This window comes from Ursus americanus, chromosome 22 (genome assembly GCF_024610735.1).
Source record: "Ursus americanus isolate L20-20 chromosome 22, mUrsAme1.1.p, whole genome shotgun sequence".
NCBI classification, from domain to species: Eukaryota; Metazoa; Chordata; class Mammalia; order Carnivora; family Ursidae; genus Ursus; species Ursus americanus.
The window spans coordinates 6,315,525-6,342,353 of record NC_142148.1 but is presented as its reverse complement, the minus strand read 5'-3'; the positions used below and the strand labels follow the sequence as shown (position 1 = coordinate 6,342,353).

The 26,829-nt window shown below is 47.4% G+C and overlaps 1 protein-coding gene across 3 annotated transcripts in view; it reads left to right on the top strand.

Moving 5' to 3' along the window:
• CASS4 (Cas scaffold protein family member 4) overlaps positions 1-26,528 on the top strand; it is a 32,764-nt gene extending 6,236 nt beyond the window's left edge. The window contains exons 1-7 of one of the 3 annotated variants that reach the window (XM_087853476.1): positions 1,335-1,472; positions 12,610-13,032; positions 18,130-18,231; positions 19,931-20,011; positions 20,897-22,207; positions 23,306-23,383; positions 25,247-26,528. In XM_087853476.1, coding sequence (XP_087709602.1) covers positions 1,467-1,472; positions 12,610-13,032; positions 18,130-18,231; positions 19,931-20,011; positions 20,897-22,207; positions 23,306-23,383; positions 25,247-25,657 — 2,412 coding nt within the window. In that variant the 5' untranslated portion in view covers positions 1,335-1,466 and the 3' untranslated portion in view covers positions 25,658-26,528. Of the gene's footprint in view, positions 1-1,334; positions 1,473-12,609; positions 13,033-18,129; positions 18,232-19,930; positions 20,012-20,896; positions 22,208-23,305; positions 23,384-25,246 lie in introns of those variants that run through there. The other 2 variants (XM_045808431.2, XM_045808432.2) reach the window with 2 other exon arrangements.
• The last annotated feature ends 301 nt before the right edge of the window (positions 26,529-26,829 follow it).

Here is a 26,829-nt window from a genome sequence, read left to right as displayed (position 1 = left end):
TAGCTCATCAAACGTAATTTTATAGGTAATGTTGCTTAAGGGAGTTGTTTTTAATTGGCCTCATTTAACATTTTACTTTAAGTAAAAAAATGGAGCGACGACACATGGCTGTGATGGGAAGCCATTAATAGACACACGGGTTGAAGAAGCACAGTCTTAGACAAAGTGTCCTCCTCGTCAGAGGTGGACAGAACACCTTCTCGTATCCCCCCTGCCTTCCCTCTTCTTTTCCTTTCAAAAAAAAAGAGAAAGAAGGAAGAGAGACAAGGAAGCTAAGAAGGGAAAGAACCTACCTATGGAGCCCCCGAGACACTCCCAGTTACTCGCCCTCCTCCCTCCACAAGCTTCTCACGAGCAAGAGCTGAACCTCAACCACTTTCAGAAGTTGCTTCCAACTTCTCTTTTTTCCAAACGAGGTATCTTAATCAATAAGCCAGGGACGTGGCTGGCCAGGAGTGGACGTGGAGGTGGTGGAGGGGGATGGTGAGGAATAGATCCGCTGGATCTCCAGGACCCTGAGGCCCAAAGGACACAGTTTGGTATAACAGGGACCCATCTTGGGCCATATCTTAAAAAATCAATTACTAGAAGGCCTGGTTTCTCATTGCATCATTTCAATCCTGAGGCCAGACCAAGGGGACCTGGGGCTGCTTGCTCCCCCCAGCACATGTTGTCAGACATACAGTAGGTGCTTAATATATAATTGCAAATCATTGAAGCACTAAAAGTGCATTCTAGCAAGGTTCCCATGAAAAAGGGAAGTAGATTCAAACAAATGGATCTGGTCAAGACCCAAACCTATTGGAAAACCACAGTATTCAGGCCTCAGGGAAGAAAATACTTCACTTCCATTGGGCGGCTTTGGAATTTTTTTCTGACCAATCACTTCCTCAAAGTCTCATCAGTGGGCAAGACGTTCTGGAGCTACGGAAGTCCTGTGATGAGGGGCTTTTTCATCTGAACCATCAGGAAGAATTCAAAGCTGGATGGATCCAGAGGTCGATGGTACCGTGGAGAAATCACTTCAAGTTTGTGCTTTTTCATAGACGACGCCATCATCCAGGGGCATTTTGATAGGTGTTAGGAAGACAAGGAATCACTCTTTTACTTCAGTTGTTCTGTTTCTCTCATAGAGCTTCTCATTTCCAAGTTCACCAGGGTTATTCCCACCACAATGGCTGTTTGCACCCAGATGGCTGGGGGGGAGGGGAGCAGGGGACAGATGGAGGGAACGCATGGTGTGGCCGGCCCCATCCTTTCCCAGGGCTGTTGGGTTCAGCCCAGATCTGCTGGCGAGAACAGCTGCAGGAAGAGGACACTGTTCACACACAAGTGTTTCAGACCCACACCTCCCAGCATTCCAGCACAAACTGTCACCGAAGAACTGCCCTCCCCAAGCGATTTCTGCCGTGTTTTCCAGGATATGGAGTAATCACCTCTAAAAATACTTTCTTTGAAGGATCAAGATGAAGGTAAGTGTGAGTATCGGAGTTTCTCTCTGCTGGCATCCGTTTCTTGCAACTATTCAAACTGTTTGGGACTCTAAATTCACCATGGAAAGGGGTCCATTACTTGTTATCTCAAATTTTTCCCCTAAGTTAAGGGAGCAGATAATGATATTCCTTAAATAAATATCACACCAGTGGAAGTAATTGAAAGTTGCTCTATGGCCCATTTTGGGCTTTGAACCCGAAAAGAGAGAATTTTTATTTTGTTTAAAAAGTTATATTCTACTCGGGTAATTTTTTTTTTTTAAAGCTTACGTGTTACTCTAAACATAAAGGTAATGGGGAGGGGAGTCATTTCGGTGTCTCACTGAAAGTGACTTCGGGTCACTTTCTCCACATTCTGGGGCCTTTCACTGGAGAACTCGTCCACTTTTTCAGAGGGGCTTGCTGGGGCCGAAGCTCGCTGATTTCCCCAGCCTCTCTGGCAGACAACAGCAGCTTTCCCTCCGCGACTCTCCTTTAGCCACTTTGCTAAGTCTCCAAAAACCAGCTCCAAGAGAAACAACTCTTCTTTATGTCGTAGGATGATGCAAGAAATTACTTAGCTGTCACCTCATTAAGAAAAAAAAAAAAAGCCTAAATATTTCCGAGACTAAAATGCAGAGTCTTGAAGCAGAACCGTCTCAGGCTCTCTCACCACATTAGGCACGACACATGAAAGGGGTGTAATTGAATACGGTTGCAAGTCGCAGGGCGAGTTCTGCTTATGAAATATACCATTTTGCGATCTGCCGTGACGCTTAGTTCCCTATCGCTTGTGGAACTGCACTTGTCAGTGGAAGTGTTGCTCTGGAAAGCTATTGAAATCCGTGAGGGAAAACAGAAGTGACGGGAGCAGCTTCTTTCTTGAACAATCTTCCAAGGGAGATTCTTCAAGAGGAGGGAAGAAGGAAGGAGGGACAAATGGAAGACAGGAAATGGGGTGGTGGGGCTGGGGGGAGAAAAGGAAGAGGAGACCTCAGAATACAGCCCCGGGGGTGGGGGGGAAGCAGCAGCAGGTCGTTCTCGCCGCCCTCCCCCATGTTATAGGCATGCAACGCTGGCTCTGGTGTCTTGCAACAGCTCGTCCTTGTTTTCGCTGTTGGTGGTATGACTTTGTGTGGATACATGCTTTCAGCTGAGATGAAGTTGACTTCGAGGCAAGGTTCCTTCTATCCAATCAGGGTAGAATGGACGGGAGTGATTAATGACGACAACCAGTCGCTCAAGTTTACCCATGAAAAGCCATTTTCTTCCAATAGAACCAAATCCTTTTTTAAAACTAAAACATAAAAACCATGGTTTACAAAATTCTAACTATACCAATGAGCATGGACTGAAAGCATGTTTTCCTTTAATCCCTAAATGTCTGTAGTTTCCAGGGCTCTGGTCCCCCTGGCCAGAGGGAAAGCCCCAACCAAAAACTTACGTCATTGTCCAGAAAGATGCTATACTCACAAGGACCTACTGTACACACAGTTTGTCATCCTGATTTTTTAAAAAATTCATACTATATTTTGAAGATTGCTCCGTTTCCATCTTTTTAATGGCTGTATGGTATTCCGTTATAAAAATGGATCATTATTTACCAGTTATTACATGTAAGCTATGTCCTGAATTCTTAGGGCAGGATCTAATTCTGATAAATGACCACGCAACATACACACCTGAGTTAAAATGTATTTATCAGCTTACCGTCCCTCTCTCGGAGGCACACTTTGTCATTCGCTTGTCTGTCAAGACACACATACCATCTTGTGGTGAAGTCTGTGCCAAGCACTGTGATCTGTGAGCCAAAAGGGCAGCCTCCAGGGTCAAACCTGCCTGCGTTCCGTTCTTGGTTCTGTGCCTTGCTCTCTGCGCATCCTTAAGCTACTTAACCACCCTCTCTGTGCCTTAGTTGTCTCCTCTCTCAAACAGAGTATTAGTCACAGTAACTGCTTCATGGAATTGTAAATACCAGGGAGATCATCTTGGCGAGTTACTACAGTGCCTGGCACAGAAGTTGAAAGACTGTGAGCTATCCTCACGCACGGGGCATTGGCTAAATAGTAAACGACGAAAGTAACGTGACGCCTGACTCAATGTGTAGCCAAAAGATCGAAGGGGAGCTTTTCCTCTTTGATTAATTACAGGAAGTTAGTACTAGCTAACACAGCATGTGTAAGAAGGCTGTGTTGTTATGTGGGGTGTGCGAACCGGGAAGCCTTTCCAGACCGTCTCTGCCATGACTCCCTAAAACATGTCCACCCTGTCATCTTACCTCACAGAATGTTGTCACCCATCGAAACCTCTCACAAAACAAGTGTCATGTAGATACTTTGTCTCTTCCTCAGGGTTGTCCCTCTTCCTCTGTCTTTCTTCCCTTTTTGGAGAATGTGGGTGAGAAAATGGAGGTGGTGAGGGGATTTTGCTTGTGCTCTTGGAAACTTTATTTTTAAACCTAATATGCTTTGAAAAAGGAAAATAAACATGTGCAAGCCAACCTATAGCACCATTCTCTCTGCTTTGATCTTTCCAAGCCTATCTGTGTGTTCACACAGCATGAGCTACTTCCAGTGAATTCTTCCAGTGTGTTCGAGGGGAGACTGTCATCCTTAACGACGATCAAAGGGCTTTCTCTGCTCTGTGTCCACTCATGATGTTCTGAGTCTGGGTTCAGCTGCCCCATAAAGATCTGTAAGAGAAGCTTTCACTGATCTCAAAGTCAAAGCTCCTACATCCAGAGCAAGCCTTTATGAATGTCAGAGATTCATACTTGCCTTAAGTCAAAGGCTTTCAAATATTTACAGTGTATGCTTTAAAAAAAATTGTGGTTTATGTATCTCTCATGGTCCTCAGAGGGGAAGTATGAACAATTCTGCCACCTTCTCCTAAAACTAAGAATTCTTGGAAACAAGTCACGGAATCTATGAGAAAGAAGCTGAAATGCTAAACATGGACATTTTTCAAAGTAGGAACTCAGTAGAAGACAGATGCCCATTGTGTCAGCGATGAGGTTCTGTGACGGTGTAAGAGCGGAGGTCCAGCCATCACTTGCTGCTCATGGTTCTGGCCACATACACCATCTCTTTTCTCTTGTTTGGGGCACTTACTTATTTACTATTTCCTGCCATGTGCTGGAGACCTTGTGGTACAATTTACATTCCAAAGGAAATGATGATATTCTGGCTACTTAGAAGGAAAATCATCTCAGGGTCTCTTCTATCCCCCTGGCTACTAACTTTTTAATTTTAGAAATACAAGAGTACAGGGAGTTGGGATAGCACTTGTGTCAACTGTGAAGGGGAAGAGAGAAGCAAGCAGGAAAGGGTAGAGAGAGTCTCAAGTTGTGAGCACCTGGCATACAATCTTGGCCATAAACATAACAGGGCGGGCACTTCAAAGCAGATTCATCTGTTCAGAGGCGCCCTGCACTGAGTAGAAATGCTCTAGCCTCCTGCCCATTGACTTTGGGATTGCAAAGGAGAACAGCCTGGGGCTTCTAAGACCCCAGCTGTGGGCTGGACTCAGCAGTACCGCACTTCCCTTGGCCTGAGAACTTATATTTTAAAATCTGTGTGAGCGTGCCACAGTCTCCAGCACTGCCAAATGTCTTACATCTGGCCTGCCTCAATATACTTTCTGCCCAGCTCCTATAATCACGTGAGTTCCCTGCTCCTGACTATGGATGCCTTTAAAGCAGCTTCTTCTAAAAGTACATGCGTTTAGAGGTTAGCAGACCAGAGCAGAAGGTTGACTTGGATTTGGAGGGGCTGTGCCTCAAGCCGGCAAAGCAGACTTTGGAATCAGACTCGAGTTTGAATCCCCTCCCTGCTGCCTGCTGCTGTGTGACCTTAGGCAGGTCACGTAACTTCTCCTGGTCTCAGGCACACAAAGCTCTCTAATGAGGCAAACCCGGAAGACAGCATCCAGGGTCCCTGTCCTGCTCTAACGCTCTGAGTTTCTGCAGCTTTGCTCTTTCAAGTGAAGTAAAGAAAAGAAAAATGGAAAGTAAAACCAAAAGGCAAGCAGGGGTCTTGCAGAGTTTCCAAGGAGCTGTGCCCACCCTTCTGGTCTACAGGGTGATGAATGAAGACGCGCAGAATTGAAGCTTCAGCAGGTGGCGTCTCTGAGGGCTCGTTCCACCTGGTTCTGCTTAGAGCTGTAGCTGTGCGCTGGCTCTCTGTGCCACTGCAGAAGACGGAAAGTACGAGAACCAATTTTCTCTCTCTGCTTCTTCCTCTCCCTGGTCCATACTGCGTCCTTCCTCCCTTCTCTGGTAATCATAATCCTGTCCTTCTTTCAAGACTCGCCTTAAAGATCACATGCGATCCTTCACCACCTCTGGCGTTGGGCTATCCTAAATCCAAACCCTCATCTCCCACCAGGAGCTGGCTTTGACGAGCCTGTTTGGCCTCATTGACACTCCCTCCAATCCCTTTCACCCAGCAACCAGATATAAACAGCAGCTGAAACAGAATCAAGCTCCAGATCCTTTGTTTACTTCTCTCCAACCAGCCGGGTCATCTTTCAGTTCCTCCAGTCACCACCCACTTCACACACACACACACACACACACACACACACACACACACACTCCCTCCATCACTCCCCCCAGCCCTCAAACATTTCTCTTCCTCTGTCTGGATGATCTCTCCCCCACTCTTGAGCTGACTAACTCCTACTCACCCCCAGAGCGCAATTTCCACGGCCACGCACTCACTACACCCATATTCCTCATAACTTCCTATATTTTCCTGCATCGTCCGGAAGAGAGGTAGAAACCCTATATTGCTTCCTGTGAATATCTGATTGGAGTTTGTCTCCTGCACTGGAACGGAGATTGGCATGAGATCTGGAACTGTGTTGTTCACGGCTGTACCTCCAGCAGAGCACTGGGTATATAGTAGACGCTCGATACAATTTCGTGAATGAATGAATGAATGAATGAATGAACCAACAACATCCCAGATTTCTCCAGTTGCAGCTAATTACTCCCATAGCTCATTGCTGATTCAACATAGATGAACACATTGCATCTGGTGGTTGTGTGAAGGTCTCTCCAGACAGAGAATCTTACTTTGTCTTTGTTTCTTTCTTCCAAATGCATATTCATTTTCCTTTCCCTTCTTCCAGCTGTTGTATGAAGATGGGCATTTGAGGGAAATGTCCTTTTTGGAAATTAGTTAGGAATATTTCTTTCTTTTTTTTTTTAAGATTTTTATTTATTTGAGAGAGAGTGAAAGCAAGAGAGGTCAGAGGGAGCGGGAGAAGCAGACTCGCCACTGAGCTAGGAGCCTGATGTGGGGCTCGATCCCAGGACCCTGAGATCATGACCTGAGCTGAATGCAGATGCTTAACTGACTGAGGCAGCCAGGCGCCCCAGGAATATTTCTTTCACTGCTCACAGAATCTAACTGCCAGTGTGCCCACAGGGGACAAAAACATAAACATATGTCTTCCTTCATCTCTTAAATATCTACACAGCCATTTCTAAATTAACACCCTATTTTAAAAAAATACCTTGTGAGTGGCCTCAGAGAGCATTGCAATTGTTGTTAGGTTTTCTCGTGGTGGGCTGGCTGCTGCTTCCAAGTGTTATCTGTGAAGAGCTTAGCACGGTGCCAGGAACATGGGTGCATGCTGAGTGTTTGCTGCTGCTGTTTCTCCTCCCCACACCGCCCATCGGCCCAAATACGTCTGGCTTCTCTCGTCAGCGTGCCTAGAGGCTCAACATCTCAGTCCTGTGGGGACGCAGAGGAGGAGACTAGCCTTACGTGGTCAGGGACACCTCTGCAAGAAGGGACTTTCGTGCAGGGACAGCCTCGGCAGGAGGTGACCTTTGAGCTGAGGTTGGAAGGAGGAGCCAGTCATGCAAAGATCTGGCGGAAGAGTGGTCTAAGCAAGGGCAAAGGTCCTGAGGTGGAAGCAAGCTTAGTGCATCTGGGGAAAGGGAGAGAACAATGTGATGGAAGGAAAATTAACAAACTGGTGGGCCCGCATGGCGACCAGGCAGGGAATTTGGTTTTGTTCTAAGTGTATTTCTAAGCCATTGGAGGTTTTTAAATAAACCAACACGATCTGATTGGTGGATATAAATACTTAGGTGTATAAATGTCTGGAGAGGGGCGCCTGGGTGGCACAGCGGTTAAGCGTCTGCCTTCGGCTCAGGGCGTGATCCCGGCGTTATGGGATCGAGCCCCACATCAGGCTCCTCTGCTATGAGCCTGCTTCTTCCTCTCCCACTCCCCCTGCTTGTGTTCCCTCTCTCACTGGCTGTCTCTGTCCTGTCGAATAAATAAATAAAATCTTTAAAAAAAAAAATAAAAAAAAATAAATGTCTGGAGAATGGATTGTAAGGGGAGTGAATGGTGCAATAATGGATGTGAGGAGTGCAGTTAGAATCCAAGTGACCTGAGATGAGTCATTTGACCTCTCTGACCCTCAGTCTCTTCCTCTGCAAAATGAGGATAAGAAAACCCACCTCTGAGGCTTCTGAGAGTTAAGTCATATAATGACCGGATCGCCCCCAACACAAAATAGGGCCCCATTCAATGTGGTCCTCTGTTTTCTAGGTGAAGAGCCCCAAGATGCCTCACTTGTGTTAAGTTCTTCTTTTGGAACAGAAACTTTGATGGGCTTTGTTATTAAAACTCTTGAGACACCGACTGATTGCATGAGGCATCCAGAGACAACCCCGCCAATTAGAACGAAGGGAATTAAGTGATAGCAACATGCATAGGCTTTCCCTTTGCTGGCAGTTTGCAGCCTGTAAGGTCGACGTGCTGGACTGCAGGCTGCAGGCTGGAAGCACAGAGTAATAAGACTGGGGCTGTCCGTCTTGGACAGCTGTGGGTGCCCAGTGGAGTGGCTGATCGTACGAGCCCCCTGTTCTCTCGAAAACAGTCGCTGCCGCTCGCCATAGACAAGTGCACCGACGGAGCTGATGGCAACCTAGACGTTTCCGAGCAGCTGCCATGCTACAGCAACTGCTCTGTCTGGACGCACACGTGATCTTATTTCTAGGCAAAGGCAAGCACAGCTCAGATGGTCAGCGTTTTCTTTTATGGCTGTGTCAGGCGTATTTCATGAAGTTGTGGTGATTGGTTGGAGACTGTGTTTTTGTTTTCTCACCAGTGTGGACAGTTGAAGTGTAATGTTCTTCAAGGTAAAATCATGACCCGCAAGCGAACATAAAATAAACTCATGTCAAAGATTTTATTAAACGGATTAGTTAATGAGAGAACCAGTAAGATGTTCAAACTGGGTCAAAGAGCGTTTAGGAATCTAGGCAGTCGTAGGCAATTTAATAAAGGATTATTAAGAGAGGATTGCAGGGTTGCTAGTTATAAATCTGCTTAAAGTCTGACAAAGTTATAAACCATAGCCTTTCAGTTTCTTTTCTTACTAGACAGAGATTATTTTTAACTAGAAAAAAAATCTACTAAATAACATGGCCTTTAATTGGTCACTAAATCCTGGCCTTTAATTGGTACTCTTTATAAGATTCTAAAACTCTGTTCCCTCTAAATGCTTCATCCCTGCTGGATTCCCCAAGCTGGAAACATACTCACACCACATTCACGGCACAATTTCTGAGTGCGTAGACTAGCCAGGTCTTGCGGCCCATCTTTTGGACATGTTGGTGGTCATTGTCACCAAAGGCCAACTAATGAGATGGACAGAGAGTCTCCGAGAGCCTCCTTTTCACCCGACTCTAGAAAGAAACAGGGGCTCTCATCTCGGTGCTGTGTGTCCATTTATCTCCCAATGACTTGAACACAAGACCATTACATTACTCAGCTTTATCCACCCATTAACTAAAAATGCAGCCAATGAGCACCTGCTGTGTGCCGGAAGCTGGGCATACAGTTAGAGCAAGGAAGGCGTCCTCTTCCAGAGCCAGAGCTCTAGCCCGGACATAGACACCAAATAGACAACGATCACTTACTCAATGAATTGTATGTGAATGTCCTCAGTCCTGACATGGAAAAGCATTGAGCAAAAAAATGGGGAGAACTAGTGTAGTCTGAAGGAGTCTGGGTGTCAAGGAATCCTTTTGCAAAGAAGGGACATCTAAGAGGAGTCTGGAAAGACGAGGGGGTCTGACTAGGCACACAGCTGCCGGCTCTCGGATAGAGGGAACAGCCTGTGTGAAGGACTCAGGCCCCCACAAAGGGTGGTGCTCCTGTGGGGCTGATGAGGAAGTGATACCACGAGCCTGGAGATGTAGGCGGGAGCGGAATCTCTCAGGGCCCCGAAGGTTTGGGCAGAGTATGGGCTACGGAGGCGCCGTGGAAAGCTCACAGAGTGGACCATCACATGATCAAAATTGGTATCCCTGAGCTCAGGCACAGGGATCAGTGGCGCAGCTTGCGAACATTCAGCCAAGGTTGGCTGCCCTTGTGAAGGAATATACAGGTGGCCAAGGGGACACTTCGTGGAGTCCCTCCCACCCAGAAGGCAATCGGTGTTTATTAGCTCTAGCTGGGCTCTCTGCTTTTCGGTGTAACCCCATACACTCAGTCCGCCTCCAAGCAGTGAGATTTGTGCCGTTCCTCTCAGGGGAGGGTTGCTGGTTCACCGGGGCTGGGAGAGGAGATACCCACAGGCAAGATTGTCCTTCAGAACACACACGCCTCTAATACTCAGGGCCATGTTTCTTCTTCTTAAAAATGAGTTATTTTCCAAGAATGTGTTTTAAAAAATCTCAAGTTTCCATGACAAAGATTTTTAAGATTTTTTTTTAATTTATTTGAAGAGATAGAGACAGCCAGCGAGAGAGGGAACACAAGCAGGGGGAGTGGGAGAGGGAGAAGCAGGCTCATAGCAGAGGAGCCTGATGTGGGGCTCGATCCCACAACGCCGGGATCACGCCCTGAGCCCTGAGCCGAAGGCAGACGCTTAACGACTGCGCCACCCAGGCGCCCCCCTCCATGACAAAGATTTTAAAACAAATGCACCATCCGACCAAGAGCTCATGCCAAGGGTCATGGGGTGCGAGGAAATGGGCAGTCTCGTTCAGAGTGGACGGAAGTGTACATGGGTCAACCATGCCTGAGGGCAATGACAGAAGGGGAGCCCTAAGGATTTCACCCACCTGGACATTTCTCTGTGGAAATAAATAAGGAGAGTTGCAAATATTTAATGATAAAAACGGTCATCTTAGCACTGTTTGTAATAGCTAAAAATTGGAATTAGCTAAAATGTCCCAGAACCAGGAAGGACAAGCATCCTCACCGGCACCATGATTTAAAAGGATACTGAGTGAAGAAAGCTGTTCATAGACATGGAAAAATGTTCATAACCTATTATTAAATGAAAAAAAAAGCAGATTGTAAAACTGTATGTAGCACATGATCCCATGAGGTTTTTAAAATACAACTGAGTCCGGGCAGATATATGAACGAATGTGCACAAGATCCAAGAGGTCACGAACCAAAGGAGTGACAGGGATTGTCTGTGGCAGGCATTTCTGTTTTCTTCTATTTGCTTATCATTATCTTGTACTCTCTCTGTCCTGAAAGTTCCATGTACAGAATACATTCATGATCTCCTAGGACCACAACTGCAGTAGATTTTTTTTGTGGGATTGTCAGTGTCTGCATGAGGGATCTGACTCTACTTATGCTTCTCAGATATACATGCACCAGTGTGTCTCTAAATGCGTAGAGACCTCGCTGTGTGTTTAAGATGATACTTTCTAGCAGTTGGACATTCGTTCCATTTTTGTAACAGGAAGACTTTATGCAAAAAATAAATAAAAAGCAACACTTCTTAACAGATGTAATGGGATGGCTGGTCACTTTTGCGTTGTTTTATTTATAAACTGTATGTACTCAGAGCTAATGAGTATAAAAAGTATAATTAACTAAATTTAGTCCAAGAAAGAAAAGAGCAACTGGAAGGATAAATACCAAAGTGGTCTGAAAAGTTACCTCTGAGTGGTGGGATTATGAGTAATTTTCACTTCTTTTTGCTTTTCCATATTTCCTCATTTTTCTGTGATAAGTGTGCATTGATGTAGTAACAGGGGGTCACGTTAAAACCCACAGAAACAAACTGCCTTCATTTAGTTACAGCAAAAAATCCACATAAGAAGGAGGCTTACCTGTTGCTGGCCTGAGATGGGGTGATTTTCCTTTGAGGACCTTGTGGCTCACAGAAAAAGCATGAATCTGAGAATTAGGGAGACCAACTGGATTTTGTTTTGTTTTGTTTTTAAAGATTTTACTTATTTATTTGAGAGAGAGAGAATGGGCACGAGCAGGGGGAGAAGCAGAGGGACAGGGACAAGCAGACTCCCTGCTGAGTGCAGAGCCCGACACAGTGCTCGATCCCAGGACCCCAGGATGATGACCTGAGCTGAAGGCAGATGCTTCACCGCCTGAGCCCCCCGGGGGGCCCCTGACTGCGTTTTGATCCTGGCTGCGTGACCATAGACTCGTCACTAACTCCCCGTCTCTGCTTCATCACTTCCCCATTAATGAACATCAGTTGAGCAGGTCTCAGGCACCTGAATTTGTGTTTGATGTTGGCGACAGAGCAGCAAATAAGTGAGATATGGTCACAGCAGTCATAGAACTTAGAATCCAATTCAGGAGAAAAATAACAACCCGACAAAGAGCACAATGATCATTAGGACAGTAACAGCCAACCTTTATTGAGCACCTACTAAATGCCAGGCACTGTTCAGTGAGCTTTACGTGCGTAACAGCCCTTTTCATTCTTACCCCTGCGGCAGATATTATCGTTAGTGCCATTTGACAGATGAGGAAACTGAGGCCCAGAGACAGTAGCTAATTTGCTCAAAGGCTCACAGCTAAGAAGTCGCAGAGCCGGGATTTCAATTCAACTCTGTGCTCTGCTGCCGTGTCCCCCGCAGCTCACGGTCATCACAAATGAAAACAATGCCCCCAGAGCACATTCAGGAGATCGACAAGTTAGCCTGCGCTGAGGACATGACATTTCACCAGAGACCCCAAGGGTGGGTAGGAAGAAATCAGGCAAAGAGTAGGGACAAGAGCCTGTGGGGTCAAGGAAATGTATGAATGCCCTCTAGTGTTTCTGAGCCAGTGGCAATTGTGGGGGGTTGTTGGCAACAGCGATAACAATGAATTCTTTCTCCTCCCGCCCCCAGACACTCTTGGCCAGAGCGCTTTATGACAACCACCCGGACTGTTCCTACGAGCTGGCTTTCTGCAGAGGAGACATCTTGACCATTCTGGAACAAAACGTGCCCGAAAGCGAGGGCTGGTGGAAGTGTTTGCTCCATGGGAGGCAAGGTCTGGCCCCTGCCAACCGCCTCCAAATCCTCCCTGAGGCCCCCGCAGACAGGCCCTGTCTCCCTTTCCTGAGAGGCCTGGAAGAAGCTCTCGCCAGCTCCGAGGAGCCCTACCAGGTGCCCACCCTGCTCAAACCCCCAGCTCCAGGCCCCGTGTATGAGCACATGAAGAGCTGGGTGGAGGGGCCTCCACCCACCACCGCCCAAGTCTACGAATTTCCTAACCCACCTGCCGGCGCCAGAATCGTCTGTGAAAAGACTCTCAGCTTTCCAAAACAGGTATGCAGCCTTCCAAATAAAACAGGTGGTTCAAGGGGTATGTAACACCCAGGGGCTGACCTCGCCCTTGAGTTCTCGGTGTCCATCAGGAGGATGAATGTGCAAAGTGGGAACCTGGTCCTCTTTGATTTGGTGATGATGGGGGAGCTTGTATTTGGCCCCCAGTTCAGTTGTCACTAATATTCTTGGCCCTCCAGTGATTCCCCTCCCCCGCCCACTCTCCAAGACATCCACGCTTTGGCAGGAAATCAAATGTTTAGTGGAACTGTTCATGAAAGTATTAAGGACTTTTGCCGTGACCTTTCTGGACACTAGGACTTCTAGTGATGGGTTCAAAGGCAAGAAATTCCCCAACAAATTTAATACCTATAGCCTCTTCAAGTGAGAAACTTTACTTCCAGAATTGCTACAGAAATACCCAAGGAGGCAAGCATACATCTGGGTGAGGAGACCATGGCCATAATAGCATTTTTTGTTATAAAGAAAAATCGAAGATGCCTACATGTTTGTTAATGAGGGGATTGGCTACATAAATGTTTGTTATCCCTACAACATACTGGCACTTGCCAAAAAAAGATGAAGTCGTTCTAGGAGGCACGTATAAGAGAGAAAAAATAACCATTTAAACAAAACCAAACAAGCAAACACAAAACAACAAAACAAAACAAAGAAAGTGCAAACACCTACAGGGGCTCCCTTAGGACGCGGCGTTGGTCACTCTAAGGTTCCCGGTGCCTGCGTCTATGGCTGGCCTGGGGCGGGTGTGCAGTCGATGAGCAGAGAGGTCAGGAAGTTTGTTTGTGTGTTATCTACAGTATGTATGACATCTGCAATTTTCAAAAGTAGCTTTTTAAAAAAACAGAGGAAAAGAAGCACTAGGTAAATGCAGAATGGAAACTTTTTTTTTTTTTTTTTAAGAAATGGAGAGGAGGGGCGCCTGGGTGGCTCAGTCGATAAGCGTCTGCCTTCGGCTCAGGGAGTGATCCCAGGATCCTGGGATCGAGTCACATCGGGCTCCCTGCTCTGCTGGGAGCCTGCTTCTTCCTCTCCCACTCCCCCTGCTTGTGTTCCCTCTCTCGCTGGCTGTCTCTCTCTCTGTCAAATAAATAAATAAAATCTTTAAAAAAAGAAAAAAGAAAAAAAAAGAAATGGAGAGGAATTTAAAGAAGAAAGGAGAAAAATAATGTACTGTTTTCCCCAGGCCCAGGCCTCGATGAGTGATAAGCACGCAGAACAGACTTGCGTGGTCTTCAGCCATGGTGGGCATTTCCTGCACGCTTTGCTTTCAGCTCAAAGGACACATCCCACCTGGCCCGAGCTCCGGGCAGGGGTCCTGGCAAGGTCTGTGTCCAGGAAGGCCACTCCCCCCCACCCACATACGTGCTGGGGACCCTGGGAAGGTCCTGCTAACCACGCAGGCCTTCCCCCACACCATTTCCAACCATGGAAAGGTGTTGATTTCTTAAAATATTTTGAATACTTCAGATTTGCTAAGGCCCTGGGCTGCCAGGTGGAGAACAGCTGCCATTCCGAGGCACGGGCTACAAACCCCACAAAGAAGCTGGTCGAGCCTTCCGCAGCAGCCCACGAGGGGGGCCCTGGAACAGCTGGCGCACGTCGAGGCCCGGCATGCTCAGCTGGCTGAGCAGCTGACTCAGAGCGGGGCCTTGGTGGTGGTTCCTCCGCGAACAAGTGGCCTCTGCTGAAGTTAATTTGGGTTTCCCCTTCTCCCTAAAAGGCAACTGCGTGCCATGTCTGCTGTTCACTGGGTGTCCCCGGCACCCAAGCCCGGGCAGGCTCCTACCTGCTGATAGCTGTAGCTACCTACAGCTGATACACCTTAACGTTTGTTAAATGAATGAAGTGACCGTGGAGCCCAGCTTCTAGACTGGCATCATATACGGAGAAAGTTGAGTTTACTCTCTAAACCTAACTCAGCAAAGGGTCAGGGCATTGGCTGGGAGATTTGCCCTTGACATGAAGCGTGTCTGTGAGGGGAGCCCTCCCCTGTGTAAGGCCGTGGCCATGGACAGAAACCACAGCCGCCAATGGGGAATTCAGAAACCAGGGGAGCTTGGCCACTTTGGAGGCTCCTTGAGGTGGGCCCAGTAAAACACCTGGGGAACTTTCCTGCCTTTTTCTCCTGCTTGCGTTTCCTGCGTGGCTGCCCCATCTACATTTTGCTCCGTCTTCCCCCACTTTTTGTTTGTATCGCCTTCTCTGCTCTTGGGGGGGGGTCTCTTAGAGCAAGAGATGCCACATGTGGCCTGGAAATCAGCAGTGCCAGGTCACCAGGCTTCCGGGGCAGCCATGGCCATGCTGGGAGATGGACACATCCCAACACCACTCTGTACCTCTCTGTCTTGCCCTGTCATTTCTAAGCGCTCCTTGAATTTGTGCCTTCTGGTAATTCTAAGTAATTCCACCTCTGGTTCTACCACAAGGAGGAAGGAGCTAGAAGAAGTGGATGAAACCCAGTTCAGGAACTTCTGATCGGCGGAAGAGGCAGACCTCTCCGTCCTGCTTGTGTAGTCAGGGGGGTTAGCCCTGGCTCTGCAGTGGGCAGAAGCGCTCGCTAGAACCAGGCAAATCCAGCCACTAGCTTTGCACTGTTTTTCCAACGGGCAGTTCACAGACGTGGGACCGGCCCAGGTGACCCAGTGCACAGACTCCCCTTAGCTCTGCATTGACGATCACTAGATCAAGGCTCGGTGGGTCTGGAGAACGACTCATCATGTTATGAACGAGGGAGCTAATTCCTAGGGAGATGAAGGGGCCCATCCAAGGTCACAGGAGGACGAATACCAGGGACCAAAGCTTCCCTGTGCCCGTGCGTGGCTGCTGAGGCCCCTAGACCGTGCATGTCCTTGCCCCTCGTTGCCCTGACTCTGTGACTGTCGCTATCTGTTCTTTGCAATTAGCTTTTTACTGAAACGTAACCTACAGGTCCTAAGGGGACAGCTTAGTCATTAGTACCCAGATCAAGAAACAGAACAAAACCAGCACCCAGAAGCCCCCTCACGCATTCTCCTGGTCACTTCCTCCAGGGTAACCAATATCCTGAGCTTTGTTTTACTTTTTATTCCAACTTCCTTAATATAATATGCTGGCCTGACATTTTTTTTTTTAATCACCATACAAAGAACATATTTGATGTTGGTTTGCCTTCAGAAAGGGGAATCTTTCTTATTTCAAGTGAAAAGGGTCCAACTTCCTAGTGGAATTATTCTCGGACCCACTAGTTCCTGAACTGGCGTTTCCTTCTGTCCCTCTAAACCTTTCGAAACCGTGGTTCTCAAACATGTTCCTTAATTGATTGCCACCTTGAACCTCTGTGTTCCAAGAAACACTGGGAATTTCTGAACCAGCTTCCTCCACCTGAAATTCCACACACAGGAAAACCCCTCTCTTCTCTGTGGGTGGTCTACCCACAATGTCAGCTACATCAAGACAAGGGGCTTGGGGTCCTAGGGGGTAAGAGGCAATGGGAGTGCATTTGGCAAAGCTCTGTGGTAGGGGAGAGCTTGGGGTGTCAGAATAAGCCAGAGGTGGAGGTGATGGCCCATGACCCTTCGTAGAGGGCTCAACCTCAGCCTGACTGCAAAGCAGGCTGCTGTCTCCTTGGGTTGGGGTAGATGGGCAATGTCCCAGCTGATACATCATGTCACAGGCTCTGTGCTGGGGATGGAAAGTGAGCCTGCTTCTCCGACAAGAGTGGGATGTTTCCTTCTCACTGATAGAACTTCAGACTGCAGTGCTCCCAAGAGCCTAGGATTTTAGAGAACCAGGTTTCTCTGTGAGTACGGAAGCAGTCATCATTCGGAGGGAGGTTATTTGGACACTTGACAGCTGACCGTGTCCTGGGGAGGGATGTCTGTCCCATTTGCTTTGCAGCTGCTTTATCTGCATCTGTTACTCCAGACTGATCAGTGGTGGGACCCACTGGTCCCCGACCGCTGCCTCAAGCTGTAGACTTTCTTTCACCCAAAACAGCAAATAAATAAGTAGATACCCGCATTTCCTTCATGCCACGCCGGGGCGCCCTCATGAACAAAGGGACTCTGATCTAGCCCCCACCTGGACTGCCCTCCCCGTCTGCACGTATTCAGGTCCTTACCATCCACGTGGTCCAATTCAGAAAGCCCTTTCCAGTGACAGGGTCCTGGGGACCCAGTGGGAAATGCAGTCTCCCTCTGCCAAGCTCTCTGGACTTGACCCTTTCCTCTCCTCAAGGCCCTGTCTTGCTTTCCAGCCTGCGTCCTGGCTGGGTCCACACCTTATTTCCCCCTTTAGACCTTGACCTTGGCAGACAGCATCCACTCCCCTATAAAATCACCCATTCCTGGGCCCCTCCTGGAGGCGTTCTCGTTCGAGAGGTCTGATGTGGAGCCGGGCAACTGTATCATTTTTAAGTTCGCCAGGTGGTTGATTCCCTGGCCAGGTCTGGAAGCTGCGGCCCCTGGAGCAGCCAGCATGGTACCCAGTGTAGACTGGACATTCATGAGTACTGGAGGATTCACTGGAATCCAGTTATAGGCACAGTCTCCGAGCCTGAGGGCCACGCTCGGTCTGGTCACCTCCTGCCGCCCCATTGACCCTCGTCCCCAGCAACACGTCCTGAGGCAGGCCCCTGCTGCCTCCCCACCCCCTTGAGTCCCTTCACTTTACACTCTTTGAGCCTCTCCTGTCCAGCTCACTGCTGTATCCCCAGCATCAACAGATGAACATGGTAACACCCCCAGATTTGAATCACATCCCCGGATCCCTCGAGAACGTCAGAATTACCTGGCAAGCTTACTGATAACTGCAGATTCCCAGGCTCCAGGGCAGGACTCAGAGACCCCAGTACAACTGACATGGGGCCTGGGAATCAGCATTCTAGCCTGTTCCCCACGGGAGGCAGACTGCCCACCACCACGGGGCCTCCCCTCCCACATCCAGGGTCCGAGGTCTGAGAGAAGGGCCACGGGTCAGGGGTGCAGGGACATGGCCTCTGTGCTGTTGGGGCTGCCTTTGTTGTATGAGGGTAACTTGGAACATGATCTGTGGACTCTGCAGTGACGTCTCCTTCCCTTGGCTCTTCTCTGTCTCCCCAAGGCCCTCTTCACGATTCCCAGACCTGCTCAGACCTCGTTGCCAACGCTGCCTTCCCAGGTGTACGATGTACCGGCCCAGAGCCGGGGCCCCCCAGTCCTGAAGGTGAGCGTCGGCCCTGGCCCTACCCCACTGGGGGGTTCCCCGTGCCAGGCAGATTGCTTTTCTGCATTCCCGCAAGTGCCTCCCCGCCTCTCCTCTCCCTGCTCCTGTTTCTAAACATCTCTGACCGGCAGGCGGTATGTTCCCAGGCCGCTCCTCCCTGGGCTGGGCAGGCCGGTCATCTCCAGCCTCCTGAGAGGCCCTCACCCCCTCCCACACTTTCCGGCCTGGCTCTTGCTCTAGCTCACGTGGGGTCCGCGTCTGGCCCGTGGGTGAGCACACTTGCTCCCTTCGCCAGGACAGACGCCAGGAGCCCAGGCTGCGCTGGCATGGCACGAGCAGAACGAGGCGGGCTTGGGCGTAAAAGTCTTAAATAAAGATCCACGTGCAGGACTCACCTCACCCACCTCACCCCCACCCCGGCCCCCTCGACCCTGTCTTTATTGAATATGGTGATATTTTTGTTCATCATGAATTTTTCACATTAATTATGGAGTTTTTTAAATGTTGCATCCCATTATTATTTACCTTGATGACTGAGGATTTGGGGGCCCCCTCAATGGTTATGGCCAAGCAGCTGGTTCACTTTCTTCACCCTGGTCCCCACCCGAGAACAGACCATCCCCAACACAGCCATCAGATTCTCACTCTTAGCTTTTCCCAAGCCAGAGTGACACCTCCCACCCCCTCCGTGCACTACGACCCCATGCCCAGGTGGCGCAATTCGTCACCGAAGGTCCTGTCGGAGCACTTTCCACTCTGCTTGAGGGGAACAAAATGCACCCCACCTTCCCCAGTGAGGAGGAGTCAGTAGGAAACCCACAGTTCAGCTCTCTCCAAAGAAACCCCCCTTTCCAGAGTCTACTTTTTTCTTTCTTTGCAGAACCTGGTTCGGTGCTCTCTCCCCTCGCTTTGGAACACGTACCTACTTTTCACATCCTGATATATGTGTTTTCTAATTGCTGCACCCCCGAAAATGCATATCATCTGTTCAGGCACCATGCCTTTTGCTCCTTACTGGGTGTATATACGTCATTTGACTTAGCGTCTTGGTGGTAAGGCGCTCAGTGAATATTTGCAGGATGAACAGCGAATTACAAGCACCGAAAAGTTTCTGCTGAGAAATACAAACAAGAAAGACAGAAGCACTATTAAGTCCCAATGTCATGTATTCCTTAGTCAATCCGAAAGCTAACTTGCAGATGCAAATGAGCCACTGTTTTTAACTCAGGCAAGTTCATTCTCTCTATAGCTTGTCCCCAGCTTTGGTCAGAAAGCATTTTTTTAAAATTTTATTTTTATTTTTAAAGATTTCATTTATTTATCAGAGAGAGAGAACACAAGCAGGGGGAGAGGCAGCAGGCAGAGGGAGAAGCAGGTTCCCTGCTGAATAAGGAGCCTGATGCAGGACTCGATCCCAGGGCACTGGGATCATGACCTGAGCCGAAGGCAGACACTTAACCAACTGAGCCACCCAGGCGTCCCAAGAAGGCATCTTTTAAAACACAAAGTTCATTGTTGAAAACATAACCACGTAAACTTCCACCGTGCGGGCATCGTGACCAAAAGCCCTAAAGTCTTTGGTGATTTCTATTTTGATTTGGGAAAAGAAACAAAAACAAGAAACACTGGCATGGGCAGAGTTTGTGATGTGTCCCTCAGGAAGGGAAAATCCAAGTTCTCCTTTTCTGTCTTTCCCCAGGAGCCAGAGAAGCAGCAGTTATACGACATACCCCCCAGCCCCCAAAAAGCAGGACTTGGCCCCTTGGCCAGCCAACCACATGTAAGTATGACGAGACGCAGAGATTCGATGCTGGGAAAACGTGAGCGTGCTCTGGGCTGTTTTATCGGCTTGGTCAAAATTGGGAATGCGAATGCCTCGCAGAAGAGCTTATTTCATTTGAAACCCCTGATGGCAGTGGTGTTCAGGAACAGGGTGAGCAATGTGGTTTGGGCAGGGCCTCCACCTTCTCCGTGCCTCAGTTTCTCATGACAGACTAATTGTGAGGATTGAGCTAATCCCCGCAGAGGACCTAGTACAGGTATAGTGCTTGGCACAGAGCAAAAGCTCAGTAGATCTTGGGTAAATGCTCCCTCTTCTTCCATACCTCAGAGGTACGTTGCGTTAAGGGAGATTTTTATTTGTTTATAGGGGACGTGCCTTAATTTGAACATCTGGAATCCACGTTTGTTGTCGAATTGTCACGCATTTACAATACATGTACCGATGCCCAAAGTTACTGGGGAAGGCCTTACAAAGAGACGGCGTCTCCGCAGTGTCGTGAGGGATGCTCAGGAGTTCGTTAGAGGGAAAGGAGAGGGTCGAGAGGGCACATAGAACAGAAGGACTGGTTTGGGCAGAATGAACTATAGAGGGCTAAGGGAGCACTCCGAGTTCAGGGAAAGGTGAACCTCCGGGGTGACCGGACTCACAAGGAGGCTGGTAGCCGCCATGGTGGGGAGGCTTAAAAGGGGGTACAACCTTGAGTGATCATGGCAATGGGGAGCCACTGAAGATGCTTGAGGAGGGGAGTGACAATCAGATTTGTGAGAAGCACAGTACCCGGCACTTAGTAGGTCCTCAGTATAATGCACCCTTGTCAAATGAGTTGCTCAAACCCTCTTTTTACGGCTACTGACCTGGGCATTTTTGTGTGGTTCTTCACAGGGGCAGAGTGTTCCCCTGATGTCCGCGATCGCCGTGAGGCGAGGCGGCTACAACACGTTACCGAGCCCCCAGAAATCAGAATGGATTTATGACACGCCGGTGTCTGCAGAAAGGGCCGATAGCAGAAATGCATCTCTGAGCAGCTTTGTGGAAGCATCAGAACCCCACTTTCCCCCCAGGTGTATGTCCAGCTTCCAGAACCCTCCGAACAGCAGAGCAAGGTCCCTCTACCCACACCTGCATAAAAATGTGCCCATGCAGAAAAAACTCAGCCTTCCAGAAATTCCTTCTTATAGATCCCTGGCGCCCAGGGACACTGTTCCCTTGGATGAGGGTGCTGGCTACAAGGTGCCTTCGAGCTTTCTGATCTCCCGGGTGGAACAGCAGGACACCAAGCCAAACATTTATGACATCCCTAAATCGATGCCGAGCGGCCCTCAGGCCCTGAATGAGCCGGGGAGAGTGGACGGGGCTCCCGAGAACCCCCTGGACCGCAGCTCCTCCTGCTTCCCCGGCCTGGCCCCCTCGCTGTCTCCGGAACCGGACAGGTTATCCATTTCCAGCTCTGACAGCAGGGCCAGCGTTGTCTCCTCGTGCTCCTCCACGTCCACCGACTCGTCGTCTAGCTCCTGCTCGGAGGAGTCAGGAAAGGAGCTCTCCCTGGACCCGGACTTGGCCCGACAGATGGTGGCGGCTCTGCAGCACGAGGTGGCCAGCTCTGTCGCCAGCTTGATGCTCTTTGTCAGCAGGAAGTGGAGGTTCAGAGAGTATCTGGAGGCCAACCTCAGTGCCATCCGCAAGGCCACCGACCACGTGGAAGAATCTTTGAGAGCATTCCTGGATTTTGCCCGCGGGATCCGTGGGACTGCCTGTAACCTCAGCGACACTAACCTTCAGGCCAGAATTAGGGACCAGCTGCAGACCATCTCCAACTCCTACCAGATCCTGCTTGGAACAAAGGAAAGCCTGGATAGCTGCAATTGGTCCTTGGAAGTCCTTGTGACCGACAAAGTCGAAAACAGTCCAGATGACCTCGAGAAATTTGTCATGGTGGCGCGGATGGTTCCAGAAGACATCAAGAGGTTTGCCTCCATTGTCATTGCCAATGGGAAGCTCCTTTTCAAGCAGAACTGCGAAAAGGAAGATACCTTACAAATGACCCCCAATGCACAACTGGAGCTTGAGAAACGCATCCAGCTCCCTCAAAGGGAGATTGAATCATACCAAAGAAGTGCTCCTTTTAGTAAACAAAAGGAAAGTGAACACTCCCCTGAGCTACTGAAGAAAAACGGGACAATTATCCGTGAACCGGTGAGTTCAGAGGTATAATAGAAAGAGGCTTTCAGATTTTATCTGGAGTGGTTGCCCGTCAGTCAGATGCCAACAACATTTCACTAATTGTTGGATAGTTCAATAATTAGATATTGAAAGATAGTAATCAATAATTTTTGAAATTTGGTTTCATTTGAAATTTGGTTCCATTTTTTAAAAAATAAAATACATTAAAGTAATGTTCTAGATGAAATCTTATTAAGAAGTAAGATAAACACTTTAATATTAAGGCATGTGGGATGTCTTCTGGAAACTTGGTGTCTTGGGGTTTATCTCTAGTACTAGAGTTAGGAAGGACTTTGAAAATCTTTTGAAATCTGTTCCTTGAGCACCTTTCTTTAATCTCACCACCGAGTTTCCTTGCCTTTTTGAAAGTTGTTGATTTAGTCATTGTCTTTGCGTTTCTTAGAAACAGAAGAGGAAGTGTAAACACTTCCAAATTGTGCATGGTCTTAGCAGCCTCCAGACTGCAGTTACTGTTAGAAGCTCTTTGCTGCATGAGTTCAGACACTGCAGAAAGAGAATGGTTCAAGGATTACAAGTCAAGAGACATGGCACGTAACCTGGGGACAACATGACTTGGTCCTTTTAGCCCCAGTCTTGTGTGATATTCTGTTTAAAAAAAGCCTCTGGTTGGTGTAACAGCTTTCACACATTCTAGAGAAGCTAGAAACTTGGGTATTTTTCATTCCCTAATTTAAAAATATAGATATAGATGTAAAAGGTATTATATATATATATATATATATATATATATATATATATATATATATATATATATACACACACACAATTTTTTAAAAACTCATGTGTCCTTACATCAAGCCATGTTGGTAGGCAAAATTCAGCCCTTGGTCTTGCAAAGTCTCCTTTGTTGAAAAAGGCATCAGCCCTCTGAAACTAATAATATACTACATGTTAATTAACTGATTTTGAATTTAAAAAAAGACATCTGGAGGCAGAATGATTGACAAAAATATAAAGAGAAATGCTCAAGTTTTAAAGTGGACTTGAATACCTTTGTAGAGTGTAAAAACCACACTCAAGTTGGTAATTGGAAGGGATTTTATTTTTCAGAAGTTGCCTAACCTAGAAGAGACAGAAAAACCCATCTTGGAAGGAAAGTTGGATGAAAACAAAAACTTCGAAGGACAGGTGAGTGAGAGTGCTGGCTCCCCCGTACTTCTGACTCACACGCTTTATCCCTCGAGATGTCTCCTGCTATGAACAAGTCGGCACGCCAGCCGTGACCCCCTTGGGAGTAGATATTTTTGTGACAGTTTTTCCTGTTTGCTGTAGAAGGAGCCCTGAATAAGTCCAGTGAAACCCAGTATGCGGAGCATGATTCTTGAACCATTAGTGACAGAGTTCTCGGTGGTCTGCAGGGTTATCACGGGTGGGACTGACATGGCCTTTGAAAGCACAGACTCACATTTCCTTTGTCATCCTCTTTTAATGCTTCTGATTAAAAGAGACAACCCGTTTTGGTTTGGAACTTGTGTATCATCAACACCTCTTTGACCCTTGATGGTCTTCCTTCCTTTTTTTTTTTTTTTTTTTTTAGTCAAAGATGCTATCATTGGGCTTATTGTTATTGGTTACCTGCTACTCGTGGCAAATGACAATGATTTTCCAGTTACCAATTTGAAGAGTTTCCATTAAACTAATATAAGTAAAACCAGTGGATTCATTTAAAGACAAAGATGAAGCAAGTCAGGTTAAGAGGGAGGCAAAAAGGGCATCACTTATGAAGGTCGTCTGAGTACCTGAAGCCTGGAGATCAGCGAACCAGATCAACTCCCAGGCTGGGGAGGTGTGGGGTGGAGGAGGGAAGGACAGAGATGTCTCATGACATGGGCAAGATTATTCGTCTCCTTGGGGTCAACTGAGATGAGAACCCTGGGCTGCAAGACCTAGCAAAGAGAGCCAGCATGGTCGGATCCTCGGGAGGGCTCTCCTCTGTCTTCTCCTTGTGTCCGCTCATGGCAGAGAGCAGAGAAGGGAAGTGAGCTCTGACAAGGGCACTAATCCCACCACGGGGCCCCACCCAAAGGACTTCATCCAACTCCAGGTGCCTCCCTGAAGGCTCACCTGCTACCTTCGCGTAAGGGGGTGGAGTTTCAACATATGAGGGGGGAGGTACAAAAATCAGACCCTAACACCGGCTGAGTGCTTCCAGGCTGTGAGTTTAGAGATCACAGGTGGATGAGAGAGCGAGCAGTTTCGTGAAAAAAATAAGACATTCAGACTTAGCTGACTCAGCGTAGAGGTCTGGCTCTTCAATTTTGCTAAATGAATGACCATGGGCAGCCCCCTCACTTCAGAGAGCACCAGTCTCCCCACCTGTCCTAACGAAGGGGCTTTGGATGATTACCCAGAGTGGTTGCCGCTAAGTTCGATGGTGAGAACGTTTTAACAGTGCTTAGGCTTCGGGAAGACATTGGTTCCACATCCCAGAAAATACAGCTCATGGAAGTAAAATTCTAGATGAAATCTTATGAGCAAGTTGGAGAAATATCATAATATTAAGGCAGATAAGTCAGCACATTCAGATTTCTTCTAGAAATTTTGGGGGCTCAGGTTTACTGCCGATATTGGAATTAGAAAGAATTTTTTTAAATCCTTTAAAATCTGTTCTTTCAGTAAATTTAAAAAATCTCATGATTAAGTTTTCTTTTATTTTTTTGAAGTTACAGATTTAGTCATTGTCATTGTGCTTCTTGGAATGGGCTGCTAATGGTTTGTTGAGAATATTGAATAAGAGTTTATATATTTAACACGTAAGATTATATAGACAACACAATATATCAGATTGTATATATAAATACTATAATTTATATGTAACAGTGCTTTGAAAACATTAATTTGTTAGGCAGATGCTGCACTGTGGGCTTCTCAAACAAAACTGTATTTTTTCTTATAAAAAGTCTAGAAAATTGAACAAAATAGGAAACAGGAGACAACCACAGCCTGGTGATGACATTTGTCTCTTCTCAATTGTTCTCTTCCCTTTTCCAGAATCCTAGCTCCCTCATCCCGCAGCCTTTGAGTCAGCAGAATCCCGAGAAGAGATTCCACCTGTCTGAACACTGCCGGCTCTATTTTGGGGCACTCTTCAAAGCCATCGGCGTATTTAACAGCAGTCTCAGCAACAGCCAGCCCCCCGAGATCTTCATCACGCAGAGCAAGCTGGTCATCATGGTGGGGCAGAAGCTGGTGGACACGCTGTGCAAGGAGACCCAGGAGAGGGACGTGCGCAACGAGATTCTCTGTGGCAGCAGTCACCTTTGCAGCCTGCTCAAGAACCTCGCTTTGGCCACCAAGCACGCTGTGCTCAAATACCCCAGCCCTGCGGCCCTGGGGCACCTCCAGACAGAGGCCCAGAAGCTGGAGCAACACACTCGGCAATTCAGAGGGACGTTGGAATGAGCCTCCTTCACCCTCTTTCTTCCTGTTCACCTCTTAGCTTCAGCTTCCCAGCCCCAAGCTGTGCAACTCTGTCCTATGGGCAAGGCCTGCCTGGGGATGCACTGATGGGCAGAAGCTGGTATTACCAAGTGACTAAACAACCCCAGGACATTGACTTATCCCACAGAGGGCCAAGTATTAAGTAAGAGCCTTGCTAAGTTTTTAGCTTAGCATGTGGGGTCAGTGTATGAAGTGATGTTGTAGAAATCAATTTTATACTGGTTGAATGTATGCCTGCCTTAAATTCATTCATTCAATACTTATTTAGTGGGCATCAACTATATGTCAGATTCTAGGTGCTGGGCATATAGCACTGAATCAGACAGAGGCCTTGCCCTCAGGGAGCTTACAATCTAGTGGGGAAATAGACGATAAGTGATGAAGAATTACATACACAATATGTCAGGTGCTAGGGAGACAGTAAAGAAGGAGAGACTTATTTTCAAATGATGAATTTCTGTTGCATCCGTTAGCAAATGTGATAAGTTTTTCATTTTGGACTGGAATTAATTCTGTAAGATTTGGTACAAATTCTGTATCTCCATCTTATACAGCATATATATATATATATACGTATATATATAATATATATGTATATATATATACATATATATATATATAAAACATATGTGTGTATATATACACATATAGATATACACACGTATGTTATATATATATACTATTTTATCTTAACCGAGTTAAAGATGCATGTTATATTTACAACATAACATGTTCTGTTGGGTTCCCTATTAATTTATTTTGTATATAGTAGTCTATGTTGATAAATTCAGTATGTTTACTCAGAAAAGGCTTGTTAACTTCAACAGTCTCAAAACTGTTACCATTTGTAATGTTATGTAAATATAATCATGAATTGAAGCATTCTTTGTAGCAATCCTTTCTTTGGGAGAGCTGGTGATCCAGGTCACCCAGGTTCTGGTACCAAAGCAAAGCCACCAATGTTTACTTTTCTTATTTAAATGCTTCTCCCCATGGGGCACTTGGGTGGCTCAGTCTTTAAGCTTCTGCCTTCCTCTCAGGGTGTGATCCCAGAGTCCTGGGATGGAGCCCCGCATTGGGCTCCCTGCTGGCTGGAAGCCTGCTTCTTCCTCTCCCACTCCCCCTGCTTGTGT